Raw genomic sequence first — 19,975 nt, 5'->3', positions numbered from 1 at the left:
GTCTATCGGTAATCGGTTAATTTCCCCCCACTAAAATCGTTAACGTTCTCAAACATCCCATAACTACGGGCTCTAGTACCACCTCATTTTGAGGCAGGAAAAACCCTGTCACTGTGAGCAAACCAAAAGTCATGTAAAGGATAGGGGGGCAGGCCTAAGCGATTGGCACAAACCTAAGAAAAACACCAGCGTTAACCTTTACCCCTACTGTCCATTCTCCCTTCATCCTAACTATAGAGTCAGCGTTGTATCTTTTAAGAGGAGGAGAGTGCTAATCTCTTCATCCAGGCTCTCGTGCGGAGCACGTCGCCCGGTCGGGTGTTGATGTGCCACGGTCATAAACACAGAGCCCGGGGAGGGAAGGAAAGAAGCCGCCTGCATTCTTCCTCTTATCTCTCCGCTCAGCCACCCTGCATTTTAAGGCTATCGCTGCCCTATCGCCCCTCCAGCAGGCACGGGTGTATGTATGGACTCTCATGTGCGTGGCTTGATTTGTCGCAACCTCCAGTATGACAAGCGAGCGAGCCCAGAAACAGAGGGGTAAAAATACCTCGGAGGGACATGCTCAGCAGCTCAGGGTGTATTGGGTTCGAGGAAGTTGCATGACGGACATGTGTCAACATTCTCTGAACCCAAACATTGTTGACAAATGAGCATGAGATGTGAACGGTCATGTCTGGGTTCCTGTTCGTCCAGACTAGGCCTGTCTGACTGAAGGTGTTGCATGGGGTAAGGTTTACACAGGTTAAAGTTACTTTATCCACCTTATTTTTGAATGCCCCGCTGTAAAATAATTATGGGCACAAGGTCCGGTTTAACGTGACTTGATTGTTGTAGCTTTGCCATTTCCTCGTTATTAACGACTCGTTAAAACTCCGACTGCTGGGAGGTTCTGCACCTTCGAGGAAATGTGCAAGCTGCAACAATCAAATGGCAGCTAGAAATAAGGTGGATAGATGAAGTGTGGTGGAATATACCTAAACACAAAGAATGATCAATTATGATGACAGACTTATTTGGAGAGTTTTGTGGTCAATAATTCACTGCACGTATCAAATGTACAGGGCGTCTCCAATAGCCCTTTTGAGTGGGTTTCCTACTAAAAGATTCAAGATTCACTTTATAGCCGCAGTAAGTAATCAGATTACAAACGAGGGATTTGACTTAGTTCAAGTATGCAGTGCAATGACGTATGATTGGGGGGGCTGATAAAGTCCTTATTCATGAGGGCTTTCAGGTCTCCTTGAAGAGGCGGATGGATGGCAGTTGAAAAGAAGCTGTCCTTGTGACAAGAGGTTCTGCTTCTGCAAGACCTCAGTCTTCTGCGAAGGGGGAGTGCCACAAAAAGTTTATAGCCTGAGTGGGAGGGGTCGGCCATGATTTTTCCGAGACCACTTCAGTGTCCTGGCGGTGTGCAGGTCCTGAAGGGATGGCAGGCTGCATCCGGTCACCTTTTCAGCACAGTGGATGATGCGCTGCAGTTCTTCAATTTGTAAGAGAAAAACAATAGACCCTTTTCACGGGGGCCATTTTGTGTCAATAAGGCAGGGTAAACACAGGTGCAAGCATACACCTTTTTGACACAAAATGGCCCCCGTGAAAAGGGTCTATAGTGTAGGGGTCAGTGATGATTAAAAAAAAGTCTCCTATTAGCAGGATTCCTCATCCAATTCCGCCACTACTCCATGACAACCACGTTGATGCATCTATGTTCAAGGTACATTTTTGATTGAACTATTCCAGCTCTTATTTTAGCTAGCTACATCTGTCACTTCAAGAAGGCCAACTGTAGGTAGTGACATCACTGGGGGCCTACTGTATGTAAAAATTAAGACATATTTAGTTTATTATTCCCTCATTCCCTCAAATGCATACCTGCCAACATTAAACCCCACCCCCAAATCAGATCTGTCAGGTCCGCCGAAGCTCCATCAGTGATGTGATCCAATATTGTTCTGACAATTGATGCTGCCTTGTGGGAAAACATTCCTTTGGGTCGCAATAGATCCTATTTTCATTCTGATATCTTGTTGTGGTGAGAGCTCAAGAGACCCCTTTGAAAATGGCCATGCCAGTTTTTCCCCTCGCCAAAATGTAGCCTAACTTTGGGGCATTATTTAGCCCCCTTCCCAACAAACTAGTATGCCATGGTTTGTACTAATCGATTCCCCGGGTCTTCTAGTTTCATATGATGGGAGAAATTACCAATCGGGAGCACAGCAGGAGAAAGGTTTAAAAACAGGGAAATATAATTAGCAATTTTCTTGACTTTGCAGGAGCCCTGTATTACAATTACAGCGCTGTGTATTTTTGTTGAAAATTCCTATTCCAATTTACTGTATGTGTAAAACCCCTACAACAGATCTATTTTTGTGAGATCCACAGTACATCGCTATCAAACCCTGGATCTGACCTTCACCACAGTCCATCCATGGGAGGAGGACAGGAGAGTGCACAGCCAGCCACTCCTGCATACTAAATTAAGACAGGAGATGGGGACTTTTTGTCTCTTGCAATCCATCCTTTGCTCTCTCCTATTCACCCTTCCTTATCCATCTTCCTCCCGCTCTCTCACTATCACCTCATCTCTTCTCCTGTTTCACCCGCCTCTCTCATTCTCTCTCCTCCACTTCTCCCACTCCCTTCTAGAGCGCTCTTTCTTTTTGCCCTCAGAGTCAATTGATATGCAGTCTAGTTGAGAGTGGGGTTCAGAGTGCGTTGCGAGGTGAATACCTGCACACTCACTGAACTCAGTCGCTTTTTAATGAGGCGGCGGCACTTCCAGTAGAGTTGCTCTTCATTAAGCTGATGTCAGATTACGGAGGGGCTCGTCAATGTTTTCTCCCCCCGTTTTACTGCTGATGCACGGAGAAAATGACCCTATTGCCACCAGTCGCCTCATGTAAATGGTGTTATTATCAGTAGAGTGGGCGGAGACCAAAATAAGTGTTCCATGTTGTCCCTGGCTGGTGCCGTCCATTAAGAGGACTGAGGAGAGGACCGTTACAGTGGTGTGGAGGGCTGCGTGACTGTTGACAAAGCAGCGGCCACATTAGCACTCTCACATAGTGGAGTTTGATGGGACCACTGGAAAGGCGGTAATGATCAGTGGAGCGCCATATTGACACCAGGCTTTCTGAGGCAAGAAGGCCACTTGCCTCCAGAATGCGACTTCCACCAGAATGCGACTTCATAGACCTCAATATCAACAAGGCCTCCAAACCTATATATCAATTCACTGAGAGGTGCGCACGAGATTTAGCCTAGCATCATCAGCACCTTCTTTCATTGCATCATGCTATAGTTTTCTCTTGCCGTTTTCTAAGCAAAATGTAGTTGGATAAAGGGGGTACTTGGATTCCAAAGTCAGGGAAAGGGGGGTACTGGAGCAAAAAAAAAAAGTTTGGGACCCACTGACATAGGGAAAGTCACTTTCACTTGCCTCCTTATAAGGAGGTCAAGAGGATAAAGAGGTGCTAATCAGTCTCTTGCTCAAGGACACTTCAACAGGACAGATGTTGGCTAAAATGGGGGGTTGATCATGGGGTGTTCAGCTGAAGGCCCTCATCCTTGTTATCACCCCCTTAGATAGCCATAGACCTCAGAGCAGAACCACTGTAGGTAGGGGTACCAACTCAGGCAAATACAGCTGTAGTTGTTGTGCAAGAGCCATATGCTGCATTGCAGCAGAATACAATCCAGCACTAGTCTGGCCTGCCAGTGTTTTGGCGTCTCACCAGTGATGAGGAGGACATTCGGAAGCGGCGCAGTAGCTCTTTCTGCACCAGGCTGAGTCGCCTGCCCCTGGCCTCCCTGCGCAGGACACTCTGCACCCGCGCTGACGGACGCTGCTTGGGCCGCAGACGTATCCGGTGGTTGCCGGGCTGAAGCCACTGATAACAGTACGGACACACCCAGGTCTTCTGCTGTTTCGGCTTGGGTGGCGGTGCTGAGAGGAGAGGAGAGGAGAGGAGAGGAGAGGAGAGGAGAGGAGAGGAGAGGAGAGGAGAGGAGAGGAGAGGGCAAAAAAAAAGGATAACGTGCTTCTTTCAAACAATGAAATAGCCAATAGCCAGTTAGACAAGGTGGTGGATGTGTGTGAGGGGGAGAACGGGCTATGTTGACCCTCTATGCTAGAATAATATGCAAAAAGGAAAAGAAATGGCAACATCATTTTAACACATACAGTACATACAGGTTCTGCCTCGGGGTGTGTGCTCACCTTAAACATCACATGTAGACAAATGTGCTTCCAATACATCCTCTGTTTCTTCAATTTGCAACATTCCGTTTAATGTCTGGATGACATTATGAGACCATGACCTTATAAGGCCATGTCAAAGACCATTTTCATTTTCCGTCATTCTGTACTGTGTCAATGAGACAAGAACTGGAGTTGTCTCAAATTGGACTCGGAACAAACACTGTGCTATTCTAGGAAGGACCGGTCTTTGTGTTATTTGGAGAACAGCTTGAGTAGCTTTACTACCGCCACCACTACCTATTGATGTGGTTTTAGGCTGGCATGTATCTATGAGAGAGTGTGTGTGTGTGTGTGTGTGTGTGTGTGTGTGTGTGTGTGTGTGTGTGTGTGTGTGTGTGTGTGTGTGTGTGCGTGCGTGCGTGTGTGCGCGTATGCGTGCGTGTGCATGTGCGTGTGTGTGTGTGTGTGTGTTTTATCCCACCAGACAGTCTGCTAGAGACAGCTGGCTGCCTCCATGCATTTAGCTGAAGGTTTAGTGAGGTTTATCAACCGTGTGTGACATGGTCCTACTTCCTACTTCCTACTGCATTCTGCTCTGTGTGGTCATTATTACAGGATGATGAAAACATCAGGATGATGAAAAAAGAAATGACAGCATAATGCTGTGTCGACAGGAAGCGTTTTCTTCAGGTCAGAGTGCTTCAGAACTCATGTCCAGAGCGCTCCCAACGCACACAGAGACACAGCGCTGATTTGTTTTACTGTCGAAAATAGTGACATTGATGAGCAGCGTGCCTCTCCAAAAGTTGGAACTGTTCTCTGCTTGAGGCGCCCAGAATGCTCCGCCCAAAAACACTAGCTGTCAAGATGGCATAAACGGCAGGTGCGGTGCTGGAAAGAAGAGCGCTCCTAGCACGTCCTTACCATCGAGAATGCATTTTAGAAAGGTGCTAGCATCTCAATTAAACGCTTCCTGTCGTCACGGCCCCAAAAAGGATTTTTTCTTTTGGCGTATTCTATAATCAGATGCACAGATCTCTTAACTTACCATCAACCTTCAGAGGCCACTGCCTAGGAAAGAAAAAGACAGAGGACATCATCAGCCTTTTTGAATTGTACATCGGTCAGTCAAGATACCTTCTCATTTCAGTAAGACAGTAGTAAGGGTTTAACATTACAACCACGAATACGAGCTGATAATGCAGTAGAACTATAATAACAAATTAGCCTATTTTCGCAGTAGTTTTCTATTTAATTCAATTGGTGGAATGTGGAGGTAATTAACTTAATTAATCCCTGTGTAAACTGTGGGCTGCAGACACGTCTGGAAAAAACGTTGTCACAGACGGCCTTTCCCATTATGTGTGGTGGAAAACACCCAACCGGAAAAACAAATAGGTCTCGACTCTCCCAAACAATATGGGGCAGCTCTCCAAACCATCTCAATAGCCTCATCTCTCCCCACAGACCTGCCTCTGTCTGCCAGGCTGCCTCTAATTTTGGAATGCTAGCCATGGGATGTTTGGGCAAACACTCTCACTAAGCCACTGCAAAGTCCCACTAAAATTAGCCCCGGGCTTTAGTCAATGGAGGGAAAATGTGTTGTCAGGCGGCACGTGTGGTAGACAGGGACAGGGAGGGGGGGGGGGGGGGGGGGGCAGGGTTAGAGGTCAGGGAGAGAGAGAGAGAGGAGAGCTGACTCCAATCTGGAGTTGACCTGCTGGCAGCTACTGTGGTGACTGGCAACTGCGGTTGGGTTTGCTGAACCTTTAGCCTTGCTTGCTCCCTCAAGCATGCCAGGTGCAGGATGCGGTTGGATGATGCTGGATGCACAAAGTAACAAAGGATCCTGTTCACACAAAACAAATCCATTTCATCACTTTGCTTTACGGTGGATCAGTGGTTAGCACTGTTGCCTCGCAGCAAGAAGGTCCCGGGTTCGAACCCCCGGTCCGTCCCAGGTCCTTTCTGTGTGGAGTTTGCATGTTCTCCCCGTGTCCGTGTGGGTTTCCTCCCCACCATCAAAAGACATGAATGTCCTGTCAGTGCCCCTGACCAAGGCAATGGCAAAAGTACTGGAGTTGGTCCCCGGGCGCTGCGCTGTGGCTGCCCACTGCTCCTAGTTCTAGGAAGGTTCCTCGTAGAGGATGGGTCAAATGCAGAGGATGAATTTCCCCGTGGGGATGAATAAAGGATAAGTTTCACAAAAACAATCTGGAATTACATTTGTAGTAGAATAGAAAAGCTAATATAGAGAAGCCAAGTCCTTGGCAATTGTAGCTGTTTTCCACAAACTCCGTCCCATCGCGTGATGATGAGCCAGCCAACCCTCAGAGGCTGTAGTACACCACAAAGACCTCTTCTGTAGTCATCTTATTAGCATGCTGGTCATGCATCTACCTTTAAGTGCATACTTGGTTGTGGTGATGAGCACTGAAGATACGAGTGTTACATACAGCCTTGCTGACAACTGCGAGATGCTATCATCAACACAGACGGATGAGGAGAGGGGGAGGACATTATTGTATTGCTACACTACAGTGTCATAATGTAATTAGAGACAGAAACGCTGGCGGAGGCAAAGTCCAGCAAATCAAAAGCATCACGAATACTGAACATGTTACTGCTGCCAGCAGCACAGAAAACACTGTGACTATTGGCATATCGTGAGGAACCTCCACTGATGCCAATAACTCACAGAGCTTCAGACACAACGGCCTGTCTCAGCTAAGTGTGTAGTGCATACATGATATGTGTGTGATGTGTGTGTGTGTGTGTGTGTGTGTGTGTGTGTGTGTGTGTGTGTGTGTGTGTGTGTGTGCGCACGCGCGTGTGTGTGCATGTAGATAACGTCGGTGTACACTCTCCATACTCTATCCCTCTGTCACCTTCGCATGACAGATTGGGAGGGCTACATCCATCAGCTGGAGGTGACAGGGACAGACGTCAGCAGGCGCCCCCCAGTCTAGGGCTCACTTTTGCGGGGCGGAGAGGCAGGCTGGCTCCCGCTGAGAGGGGTCGGTACGTGGGGAGAGAGGAGAGGAGATAAGGTGGTGGGTGGTGGGTAAGGAAGGGGGGTGAGGGGAAAGATGATTTGAATGCGTGTTGCCTGCCACTGTAGGATGAATTTGGGCTGTGTTTGTCTGGCAGACATGAATGAGACAGCTAGCCTGGTGTTGGTGGATGAGATGAATGGATGGGGTCAGGGACATCAGAGTGACTTGGGGTTTTGTTGTCACCAGGGGGAGCTAAGCCTCTGTCATGGGCCACATAACTCTGATAATGAACTGACGGGAAAACAGGCTCACTGGTCTGACAACGTGAGTTCCAATGCGCTGACGTCACTTCTCACACAAGGACACAAATAATACACACATGGAGCAGCCAGGCACATGATGGACTACACTCCATTCCCAGCAAAACAAAAAGCACACACGCAGTACACAAACAAACACACTTTAGCTACAAGCTCACACACACACCAAAGGAAGACCACAAACACTTATGCACAAACTAGGATTCGACCAATATGGGTTCTTGAAGATGTATATCGTAGGGCTGGGGGCGATATGGTTGAAATCAATATCATGATAATCGTAAGGATTTTTCTCGATCTCGATATACAGTATATCACATTCACAATATGGTTTGTTTACGCCAAATCCCGTTAAATAATCACAATAATGTTAATCTCATTGAACTGAATGGTAATGTTCAGTGTGATGTCAAACAAAACTGAAATATTCAAATAATATTCGTACCATACCACATTTCATGAGTAAATTTGCTTGTCATCATCATCAATTCAGACAGCAGAAATGTTTGACACGATATTATTCTTTATCACGATATCATTCCAATAAACAATAACATCGACTTATTTCCCAGCCCTAGCATATCAATATACAATATTATTTGGGGGGGAAATGAAGCTGCCATGAGCCGCTATTTTGTTTGTTTTTTCAAACGAGGACATTCAGTCATCATCAGCCTACCAGAGGGTGAAGACAGGGGCAGAAGGCAGTAACATAATCTTCAACAAATATGTGGGGCGGTGTATATGAGTAGTGACACACAGTACCCAGTCCCACGAAACAAACACTCCAGTGACGCAGGACCAAAACCTTAACTGGAGACAGCCTGGACACTGGAAACCCCCTGAAGGACGGAGCGAGACAGTTGTGTCTCATCAAAACTGACAAACATCATCAAACAAGACACGCACACACACACACACACACTGACAATGTACGCCATGGGATGCTGACGATATTTTTGCCCGGGTTAACTGATAGTATGTCTGCCTGACTAGCATCTAAACGTTAACTCGTAAAATAAATTTCCTTCCTGGAAGCTTTGCTTGATATTACTGGTGTAACTCAGGAAAATCCTATAAAATGACTGGGTAGGCTTAACCTGACTCTGCCAGACGGGGGCGGTATTAGGGTAGGCTTACATGGATGAAGATTGTCCATTTAGTCCAGCATGCTGTCTCTCACAGGCCTGACTAACTGGTAGGATGGGAAGATAACAGTAGCTTTCCAGCCAAATGTAAATGTTGGCTGCGGTTGATAATTTTGTCTCAAAGTGCCAGGTACATTGAAAGTAGACCAGCCATCGTTTGGACGTACTGTGGCCAGCGGACACAGCAGTCTTGTGGCCAGTGGACCTGACATGTTGCTGGACAGCTGGCCTTCGTTAGCCTAAATGCAGTCCACCACACGTTCCCTATAATCCCAGCTCACCATAGCCGGGGGATCTGGAGAACACATCAGTGTCATAAAGTAGTAGCAGTGGGCGCACACACATCCGTAGAATGACCCTGTCTGGGGTTTCACCATAAAAACCCGTGTTTTCATTTCCATTCATGATTCTGCCCACAAATTCCCTGGCTCAGGTGAGAGCGAGAATAAGCCAGAGGCTTTGGGGATGTGGCAGGAGCCCAACTCAAACAGGAGCCGCACGACTCCTTTACACACACGGACACACACGCACACAGTGTGTGCGCACACACACACACACACACACACACACACACACACACACACACGCACACACACGCACACAGTGTGTGCACACACACACACGCCGCACACATACACACGTTTGATGCAGGTAAGTATGCATATATGGTGAAATAAAAACACTGAAAATGTAAGCATGCATGTAAGCGTACATACAAAAAATACATCAATGCCCACGCATGCATGGATGGGCATTATGCACATACACAAACACACTAAGGCTTAAGAGGATTCCTCTAAAATTACATTCAGCTTTCCAGAATATTACCATGCACTCACTGCTGTGTGAAATACAGCATCAGAACAGAACGGGAACGAATCCCTAAAAGCAGCTGAACTGAAGCACTGAGCCGTGAATGATGAGGCAAATGAGGATCTGGCATTAATAATAACCATTGTGTTGTATTCTAAAAGCAATGAAAATATAGATACAGAATAGGCCTTTGTATATCTGTTGCAGAGGAGAGAGGAGGCTACTGCCCTTCAAGATCTCCGTCTGACCAGAGGATCAGAGGGATCGTCCATGCCTGCACTGTTCTGTATTGTCCGTGCTGCTCTCATTTGGCACTTGCTTGGACTGTGCCATAACCCCAACAAAAAGCTTTCCTGTTTCGCTCTGCACGTTTTGCATAAGGCAGTGAAGCTGAATTGTAAGTTAATTAATCTGTAGACAGTTGAATCATTATACAATGGCTCACATGTGCTACACTGACTGCTCGCTCCATTATGTACAGTAACATGCCTGCTGCTGCAGCCCACTGTACATAAACAAATATTCATCAGTGACTCACCATAAGCAGCATCATTCAATGTTCACAGTAAGGTGGCAAACACATTTAAAAACATACTGTGTTGATGACCATGACCTCTGTGTAGAGACACATCAAGTCAAATTGAAATTGGATTAATTTTGAGTAATCAGAGCAGCGATAATAAACCAAGAGTGTGAGCTGTCCTCTGGCTGTCTGAGCACACTGACAGAGTTGCCTCGACGCGAAGAATGAAGGCTAACTGACAGAGGATCAGCCAGGGAGTATCTGTCAAACACAGCTGTGATGGTAACACAGGTTTACAAAAGGAGTGAAAACATGAGCATGACACAGAAATGTGCAGCCTCGTGATGAGAGAGGCACCGTGGAGAGCAGCCGATCAAATTATGTATAGCATTCTGCCATTCGAGCTGTGGTTCAATATTACCAGCTGTGCTCATCTTTCCACTGTGTTCCCAGTTCCCTGTGCTATTTGGAACCCCTACTGCTAGGACTCGTGGAAGCCATTGAGCCATACTTTGAGAACCACTGACGTGGAATATAAATATAATACAGCATAATACTGACTAACCCGTATAAAAAAGTAGCTATAGCCCCAATTAATTTCTCGGGCAGCTGTCACCATATCGGCCAAACGTCTAGCTATATCGTTGGTCAAGTTCTCCCACCTAGCGTCGACAGATTGTCATTACAACAATATAGGGCAGACAGCCAACACTCGTTCACGAAAATTAAATGAGTGCAGTTAGTTTTAAACAGAATGTCTTACATGAGGAACCGGGACAGTTCCGGGCATCTTTCTTTATACAGCAGGGAAGCGTCTAACAAAAAGTTGACAGATTTTTCGTCATAATATGTCTTCATGTCAAAACGAGCACCGCTGCACTTCCTCGTCCAAACGTCTTCAAAAACTGTCAAAACGGGCCAGTGAAAGTGAACACGGAGGTTGGAAGAGCGTTCATACACATCACAGAAGTGGCCGAAGTCAAAGAGTGAGTAAATGTGATTACTTAACGTTAGCTAACGTTACAATTTGCTCGGTTTTCCTTCTTCTTCCACACACGCGAGAGCAGCAGGAGCACGCGACGCTCAAAAATCCACGACACGTTGGGTCGCAAGATTGTGACGTTGCGTCGGGTGCATTATGGGTAACTGAGTAAAGTAGAGCGACTGTAGTTCTGATGAGACGGATGAGACCAATCTCTTGGTAGTAGTTTATCCTCCAAAAAGAAAAGCGCATTGTGCGTCACATTGAAAGCAAATCTGATGTACGCTAAATGATGGCTTTTCAAAAGACGGAAGGAAGCAAGCTATTGGAACCAGCCGGTCAAGTAGGCTACCAAATGGGCATTGATTAACAGTCATGCTACTCAGGTACATATTTAATCCTCGTACAATTATGCATGGCTCGGCTGCATGTTTGACTACCAGCTCAGATGACAAGTGTAGCTAACGCGGGATTGTACGGCTATGAACATCCTAGCCCCAGGTCGTTTGTTGTCAACCTTATTTCTCATTGGACGCTATTAAAGTGATTAATGTTAGGCGAAACAAGTGGCTTATTAGCATTCTTAACGCCGTAGGCTTCGTGATTCAATGATTGGTAACACTTCATAATACTGTAACACAAAAAATGGGTAGTTACTGAGGAACGAGTAAGGAACGAACCATTAGTTCATGAATAGTTAATGATTAGTTAATGAGTAGTTGATAGGTAGTTCCTTAATGGTAGTTACTTAAGAACTGACCATTAGTTACCATGTTAACGAACCAGTAAGTAATGATTACTTCCCTAATTTTTTTTTTTTTTATATGTTTTCATTCACTAGTTCATTAATAGTTAATGGGTAGTTCCTTAAAGATCCTTAATGGTAGTTACTTAAGAACTGACCATTAGTTCCCATGGTAGTTACTAAAGAACTGACCATTAGTTACCATGTTAACGAACCAGTAAGTAATGATTACTTCCCTAAAAATTTTTTTTTAAATATTTCACTAGTTCATGAACAGATAGTTCCTTAAGAACTGACTATTAGTTACCATGTTCGTGAGCATGACTCCACCAAATACTTACCAGTTGTTCATGAGTACTCATCGTTACTTCATGATTACCTTACCATTACTTACCATGTTAGTGCATCATTACTTCCTGCTTACTTTACCATTAGTTCCCATGTTTGTGCCCCCTCAAGTGAAGCAGTACATCTTACTGAGTAGTTACTAAGGAATACACCATTACTTCCTGCTTACTTTACCATTACTTAACATGTTTGTGCCCCCTCAAGTAAAGCAGTACATCTTCCTGAGTTGTTACTAAGGGATACACCATTACTTCCTGCTTACTTTACCATTAGTTCCCATGTTTGTGCCCCCTCAAGTGAAGCAGTACATCTTACTGAGTAGTTACTAAGGGATACACCATTACTTCCTGCTTACTTTACCATTAGTTCCCATGTTTGTGCCCCCTCAAGTGAAGCAGTACATCTTACTGAGTAGTTACTAAGGAATACACCATTACTTCCTGCTTACTTTACCATTAGTTCCCATGTTTGTGCCCCCTCAAGTGAAGCAGTACATCTTCCTGAGTTGTTCCTAAGGAATATACCATTACTTCCTGCTTACTTTACTAGTGAAGACGAATTTATTCAAGTATGCAAATTACGGTAAAAAAGTGTAGCTCCTCCCACTTTAGTAAAGTACCCTACCCCACTTTAGGAGATCGAGGTACCCCACTAAAACCACGCCCCCGAGGCTCTACGACCTTCAGGGGCGGAGTTACCTTTTTTGGCTCCACCCACCCCCGCCGGAAGCCAGGGAAAGGGGGCGGAGCCTATTTTTTCACATTCGAACTCCTTGGGGGCGTGGCTACAGTTCTAGCCTACTTTGGTTAGGCCACGCCCACCGGAAGTGCGATATGTAAACCCTACCAAAAAAAGTGTTTTTTTTACTAAGTGTTTGAGCCAAGAACTAGTGAAATATTAAAAAAAAAAAATTTTAGGGAAGTAATCATTACTTACTGGTTCGTTAACATAGTAACTAATGGTCAGTTCTTAAGTAACTACCATTAAGGAACTACCTATCAACTACTCATTAACTAATCATTAACTATTCATGAACTAATGGTTCGTTCCTTACTCGTTCCTCAGTAACTACCCATTTTACTACCCTAAAATTTTTTTTTTTTAATATTTCACTAGTTCTTGGCTCAAACACTTAGTAAAAAAAACACTTTTTTTGGTAGGGTTTACATATCGCACTTCCGGTGGGCGTGGCCTAACCAAAGTAGGCTAGAACTGTAGCCACGCCCCCAAGGAGTTCGAATGTGAAAAAATAGGCTCCGCCCCCTTTCCCTGGCTTCCGGCGGGGGTGGGTGGAGCCAAAAAAGGTAACTCCGCCCCTGAAGGTCGTAGAGCCTCGGGGGCGTGGTTTTAGTGGGGTACCTCGATCTCCTAAGTGGGGTAGGGTACTTTACTAAAGTGGGAGGAGCTACACTTTTTTAATTTGCATACTTGAATAAATTCGTCTTCACTAGTAAAGTAAGCAGGAAGTAATGGTATATTCCTTAGGAACAACTCAGGAAGATGTACTGCTTCACTTGAGGGGGCACAAACATGGGAACTAATGGTAAAGTAAGCAGGAAGTAATGGTGTATTCCTTAGTAACTACTCAGTAAGATGTACTGCTTCACTTGAGGGGGCACAAACATGGGAACTAATGGTAAAGTAAGCAGGAAGTAATGGTGTATCCCTTAGTAACTACTCAGTAAGATGTACTGCTTCACTTGAGGGGGCACAAACATGGGAACTAATGGTAAAGTAAGCAGGAAGTAATGGTGTATCCCTTAGTAACAACTCAGGAAGATGTACTGCTTTACTTGAGGGGGCACAAACATGTTAAGTAATGGTAAAGTAAGCAGGAAGTAATGGTGTATTCCTTAGTAACTACTCAGTAAGATGTACTGCTTCACTTGAGGGGGCACAAACATGGGAACTAATGGTAAAGTAAGCAGGAAGTAATGATGCACTAACATGGTAAGTAATGGTAAGGTAATCATGAAGTAACGATGAGTACTCATGAACAACTGGTAAGTATTTGGTGGAGTCATGCTCACGAACATGGTAACTAATAGTCAGTTCTTAAGGAACTACCTGTTCATGAACTAGTGAAATATAAAAAAAAAAAATTTTAGGGAAGTAATCATTACTTACTGGTTCGTTAACATGGTAACTAATGGTCAGTTCTTTAGTAACTACCATGGGAACTAATGGTCAGTTCTTAAGTAACTACCATTAAGGATCTTTAAGGAACTACCCATTAACTATTAATGAACTAGTGAATGAAAACATATTAAAAAAAAAAAATTAGGGAAGTAATCATTACTTACTGGTTCGTTAACATGGTAACTAATGGTCAGTTCTTAAGTAACTACCATTAAGGAACTACCTATCAACTACTCATTAACTAATCATTAACTATTCATGAACTAATGGTTCGTTCCTTACTCGTTCCTCAGTAACTACCCATTTTTTGTGTTACAGTATTATGAAGTGTTACCCAATGATTCAGTGTAGACTTTCCAATCAGCTTTTTAACACACGCACGCACGCGCACACACACACACACACACACACACACACACACACACACACACACACACACACACACACACACACACACACACACACACACACACACACACACACACACACACACACACACACACACACACACACACACACACACACACACACACACACACGCAGGGCTATCGCTCCGCTACAAGTCCTCATGGGTACAGTAAAATGATTGCATCGGGTCCAACAGGGAGCGCTGCTGGGCGCTGAGAGCTCCAGTGTGAAATTGGATATTTGAAAGCAACATCCGCAGCCAGAGAGCCTCTGGGATGCGGATATCAAAAGAAGCAACCCGGTCAGACACACCCGGCGGAGCAGAGACGTGAGAGGACAGAAGAGAAGTTACGGCACGGGATTTCAGACCGCACCAGGGATAGTGGAGCTCCCGAGCCTCTCCTCTCCTCCACTCCACTGACTGTCCAAGGACTGCCTGCGCACCGTCGACCGGTTTTACGCATCTTCCCCCGGCGTATCCACACTGTCTAAAGTACCGGTAAGCGACTGTCTTTGACTGCAGCAATTATAGCCAAAGGCAATGCAAGTCATCTAGCACTGTCACATTTAAAGCCAAATTGTGTCTTTATTCTACCTGGGCTAAATGTGAAGACAGTGTGTAGCCTACACGCACCGCTGCTGACGCCATCCATTGAATGGTCAATGGTGGTAATAATAATAATAATAATAATAATAATAATAATAATAATAATAATAATAATAATAATAATAATAATAATAATAACGCAATATTTTTCTATTGGGACAATAGAAATATTATAAATAGGATAAAGGAATATTACATAGTGTGATTGTGGTAGTGAGATTACAGTGATTTTATTGATTGCTACACATTTTAGTGTTTTATCTGCTATACAGATTGCAGTTTTGTTCTTTTGGATTAGTTATAATTTAGTTATTTTGAGTAAGGGGTACATTTTGCTTCTGTGTGTGTGTGTGTGTGTGTGTGTGTGTGTGTGTGTGTGTGTGTGTGTGTGTGTGTGTGTGTGTGCGTGCACGCGCGTGTGCGTGCACGCGCGTGTGTGTGTGTGTGTGTGTGTGTGCGTGTGCGTGTGCATGCACGCGCGCGTGTGTGTGTGTGTGTGTGTGTGTGTGTGATGTTGTATTGTACGGGGGACTGGAGGGGGCTGGGGGTTTGGCTGCCACCAGACTGAAGAGATATTAAATCACGGGGGCAGCATAGAGAGGGTGCAGAAACTGATGGAGTAAGCTAAAGTGTGCGTGAGGGATGGCTCCTCACTTTGTATGCGAGTAAATCGTCACTTTATCAGCGCGCTGTCAGGCAGGCGCCCCTAAACAAGATGGAAATAACCAAGCGCAGTGCAGCTGGGCGCAAGTGTTAGTCTGCGGATAAACAGATTTTCTCTTACTACCACCACGTCTATGAGCGTATGATTCCCAGAGAGAGATAGACAGACAGAGAGGTTGACAGTTAGCCTAATATGCTCAAAGTGCCACCACATCTCCATCTATCTTGACTGCGGGACTGCGATGGAAAGATAGGCTGCTGCCGTGCATGCTTCTCCTTCCACTGATGAATGCTTCTGAGATCTTTACTGAAGAACGATGCAAATGAACGTGGCTTCATCTCTGCCGTAACGCAGCCTGAGTGAACAAAGACTTGTAGAATACTTTGAACTGAAATGGCCACAGAAGCCTATGGAGAGAAAACATCAGTCAGATATAACTACAGTCCACCGGACGTTATTGTTGCATCAGAGCCTTTGAAGCCTGCCTGGGAGACGGAGGAAATCTGTCTCCACAGTCCACACAATAACATCGTATATTCAATCTGTCTCCACAGTCCACACAATAACATCGTATATTCAATGTAGGCTTTTAGCTACAGCATAGGCCTAAAATAGAATGCATAACCGTGCTTTATTACTGCTATGCTGTAGTCTATAATAGTCCTGATAGGGTCATTGAGCTATACACAGGACCGACCACACCTGTCTGCACTGCGCTGTGGAGAGAAAGGTTGGGTGCCAGCGGGACTCCTCTTTCACATGAGGAACGTGAGGAAGACCTCACAGGAGAGGAGAGATGAGGAGAGATGTCCCGAAATGTCCTGTCAGCAGCTGCAGGAGAAAAGCCAAGCCCAGCGGCCATAGAGCCAGCCAGCTATCAACTCTGACTGAAACGCAACACCAACTCCAATAGTGCTGAGAACGCTCAGGAGAGATGGCACAAAGCTGAGTGTGTGTGTGTGTGTGTGTGTGCGTGCGTGCTTGCGCACGCACGTGTATGTGCGCGTGCGCGTGTGTGGATGCAGTACCGTTCATCCTTGCGATGACTTCTCACAGCTCAGGCAGCAATAACAACTTGAGGTCCACTCCAATCAGTTTTCCCCTGCATACTGATGTGGAGAGCAGATATGTTTCTGTCTGCGGTTGTTATCTGAAGCTGTTTTACAACAGCACTGCCTGGCCTCAGCTCATATAGCTGCAACAATGCTGAGTTTAGCGCTCGGCGACAATTCAAGATGATCGTTTATCGCCTTTCAGTGGAATCATATCGTCGTGACGATATGAAGATATTAATATCGTGACACATTTATGCGGTTTAAATTGATGATGACAAGCTAATTTTACTTAACAACTTATCAAATGCGAGTGTGGTAGAAATATTATTTGAATATTTCAGTTTTGTTTGACATCACACCTAACATTGCCATTCGGTTCAATGAGATGAACAGTTTGATTATTTAACGTGATTTTGCCTACATGAACCATAACGTGATATATATATCGAGAAAAAATTCGTATTGATTTCAACCCTGTCGCCCAGCCCTAGCTGAGTGTAAGAGTTCTGTATTCTGCAGTGTAATTAACCACTTTAACTAATCGCAAATAGCAATAAGATCTCTCAGTGAATATCTTGTCACACAGAATTAGTGCACCGCTATGCTAATCCTGAATGATTCTGTACACACTGATAATAACATACTCAATAAACACACATTGCCTATTATCTGCACTTTAGATGCTCTCTCTCTCTCGCTCCCCATGTAAGAGTGTGTGTGTGTGTGTGTGTGTGTGTGTGTGTGTGTGTGTGTGTGTGTGTGTGTGTGTGTGTGTGTGTGTGTGTGTGTGTGTGTGTGTGTGTGTGTGTGTGAGAGAGCGAGAGAGAGAGACCATGCCTCGTATGCGTGCATGCGTTCCAGACCTCTGCTTCTTGGCAATGGAAAACATTTATCTTTTTCAATGCATCATTTACAGAGCGAGCGCTCCTCCAGCACTCCCAGATCTTGTGATGCATCTATCACAATCATCCTCGGAATCACAATCATCGTCTGAATCATGCCGCGGGCCAACAGTTGCATGCAGGGATGCAGAGCCAGAGCACCATCAAGGTCACAGCAACACTTGCTCTGAGGAATCTGGTCTGCTCGCGGGTTGGAGGTCATCTTTAAGGTTGTTTCTCTTGGACTTATCACACGCAGCACTTCCAGGACGGCAGCTCTCACATTCTGCTTCGTTCACAGCAGACAAACGCTGCAAGATAAATATTATAATTTTATATTCAACGCTGTCAGGGATTCCTCCCTCCATGGAGATTAGTTCTCGTAGTGGTGAAGGCTGCAAGTACAGGACAAGGTACTACTTTTCTCCTGCACCACTTTCAGCAGAATCTTTCTGGGCCTACAGTAGTGCTCCATGGAGGATGGAGGATGTGGAAACCCAGAAGGAGAGGATCTGGCTATTCGACCTTTTGAAGTATTCTCATCCATTCGTCCCCGTGTTGCAGAACAGTCTGTTTATCACCAATAATCTAGAACACAGCTTCTTTAAAGATCTCAGCATCAAAGTCCAGTTTCAGGCGATATCTCCCCTGATGTCACGCTCCTAGTGCATGTTAAAGTGTGTGTGTGTGTGTGCGTGTGCGTGTGCGTGTGCGCGTGTGTGAATGAGAGTGCATGCTGGCGTGCGCGTTTTAGGAAGAAGAGCTGCTGGTACTGACTCCTTCGCTCCGCCATGCATAATCAGGTTGAGGAGAACAAAGATGCGAGCCTCACAAACCGTGTTTGTTTGAATCGGGACGGTCCCGGGCATCCAGAACCCAAGAGAACAGTGGCTCTTTGAGAAGACACCAAGAGACGAGGGAGAGGGACCAGCGAAGGGACTCTGTAAAGGCTTGTGTGTCCCTTGAGAATAACGAGGAGAGGAATAGCGTCTCCTCTCTTCCATCAGGCGCTTCTCATAATAACAAGACAGCGGGTTAATGTTCAAAAAGACGGCATGAAAAGCAGCACATCTTGAAAAGCACTGCTTTTTATGTGTACGGTACACAGCGTTCAAGGTAAAACGAGTATGATTAAGTTTCCCCGGCATATTATTATTCTTGAAAGACAGCTCCTACGCTGTCTTTGACAAATACTAAATCTATAACCTTGGGTTTACATACATTTCCACCTCATTGATCGGATGCATCCCCAAGGCCATCATCAAAGAGATATGTTATGATGAAGTTGTAGCCAGGCTGTCAGAGTCTCTTTGGGAGCTACTTGTGTAAAGATTATTTCGCTTGTTTTGTCAGCCCTCTGCTGCGGCTCACAGCCTCACCACCAAGGTGGCTGCCAGACAAGACTGTTCTTCTCCCTCTTAAGTCAAAGCACAGACAGCTACCTGTTTTTTTTTTTTGCTGCCTGGCTCAATGGAACTCAGGTATACTATGCATCTAATTAATTATATTTGTATCCAGTATTGGCACAAATCCTCATGCTAATGTATTAAGGGTGTCACGATTCTCCAAATCCACGATTCGATTTGACTTTCGATTTCAAGGTCACGATTCGATTCGATTATTTACCCCCCTCCCCCCCCCCCCCCCCCCCCCCCCCCAGCACAGATGGCTATGCCATTGTTAGATTATCGAGTCTTGAATTGTAAAGATCAAGAATCAAATATTATAGTCGGGTCTTAAACCCTGGTTGACACCACTAGCAGGTGGATTTTCCAGTACTGCTGTTTCTCCGTGCTCGTAAGATACGCTGTGTTGTCATTGAAGTGTTTTTTCTTTCTTTGTTTTAGATTTTTTTTTTTATCCTGCTTGATTAGACAGATATAGAGAGAGGAAAGTATGGGAGAGGGTGAGGGATGATCAAAATTGAACACTAATTTCATTTTTTTTTTTTTTTAGAATTGAAATCGCGACACCCTATAGTGTATGCATACATGTGCACACTTTTATACTGTCATTATTAGTCAAGCACAGAGAGCCCATATAGTGATGTATTATGCATGATCTGATCTGATCTGATCTGATGATTGATGAATAACTGCCATGTGTAATTTGACACCTGAAAAGTATATTTCCCTGTAGGCT

General features: G+C 45.0%; 2 protein-coding genes across 2 annotated transcripts in view; both read right to left on the bottom strand.

Moving 5' to 3' along the window:
* Nucleotides 1–11,013, bottom strand: part of LOC310785795 (UPF0711 protein C18orf21 homolog) — a 30,045-nt gene extending 19,032 nt beyond the window's left edge. The window contains exons 1-3 of the mRNA XM_083646946.1: nucleotides 10,768–11,013; nucleotides 5,253–5,275; nucleotides 3,738–3,949 (exon numbers count right to left, since the gene is read on the bottom strand). Coding sequence (XP_083503072.1) covers nucleotides 3,738–3,949; nucleotides 5,253–5,275; nucleotides 10,768–10,862 — 330 coding nt within the window. The 5' untranslated portion in view covers nucleotides 10,863–11,013. The remainder of the gene's footprint in view (nucleotides 1–3,737; nucleotides 3,950–5,252; nucleotides 5,276–10,767) is intronic.
* A 6,845-nt stretch (nucleotides 11,014–17,858) lies between these two features.
* Nucleotides 17,859–19,975, bottom strand: part of LOC310784985 (uncharacterized protein) — a gene marked incomplete at its 3' end in the record, with an annotated part of 10,355 nt that continues 8,238 nt past the window's right edge. Inside the window, exon 4 of the mRNA XM_083645995.1 lies at nucleotides 17,859–18,119. Coding sequence (XP_083502121.1) covers nucleotides 17,859–18,119 — 261 coding nt within the window. The remainder of the gene's footprint in view (nucleotides 18,120–19,975) is intronic.

The sequence above is a fragment of the Poromitra crassiceps genome, assembly GCF_964638095.1.
Source record: "Poromitra crassiceps genome assembly, chromosome: 11".
In the NCBI taxonomy this organism is placed as follows: Eukaryota; Metazoa; Chordata; class Actinopteri; order Beryciformes; family Melamphaidae; genus Poromitra; species Poromitra crassiceps.
This window is presented reverse-complemented; position numbering and strand designations above follow the sequence as displayed.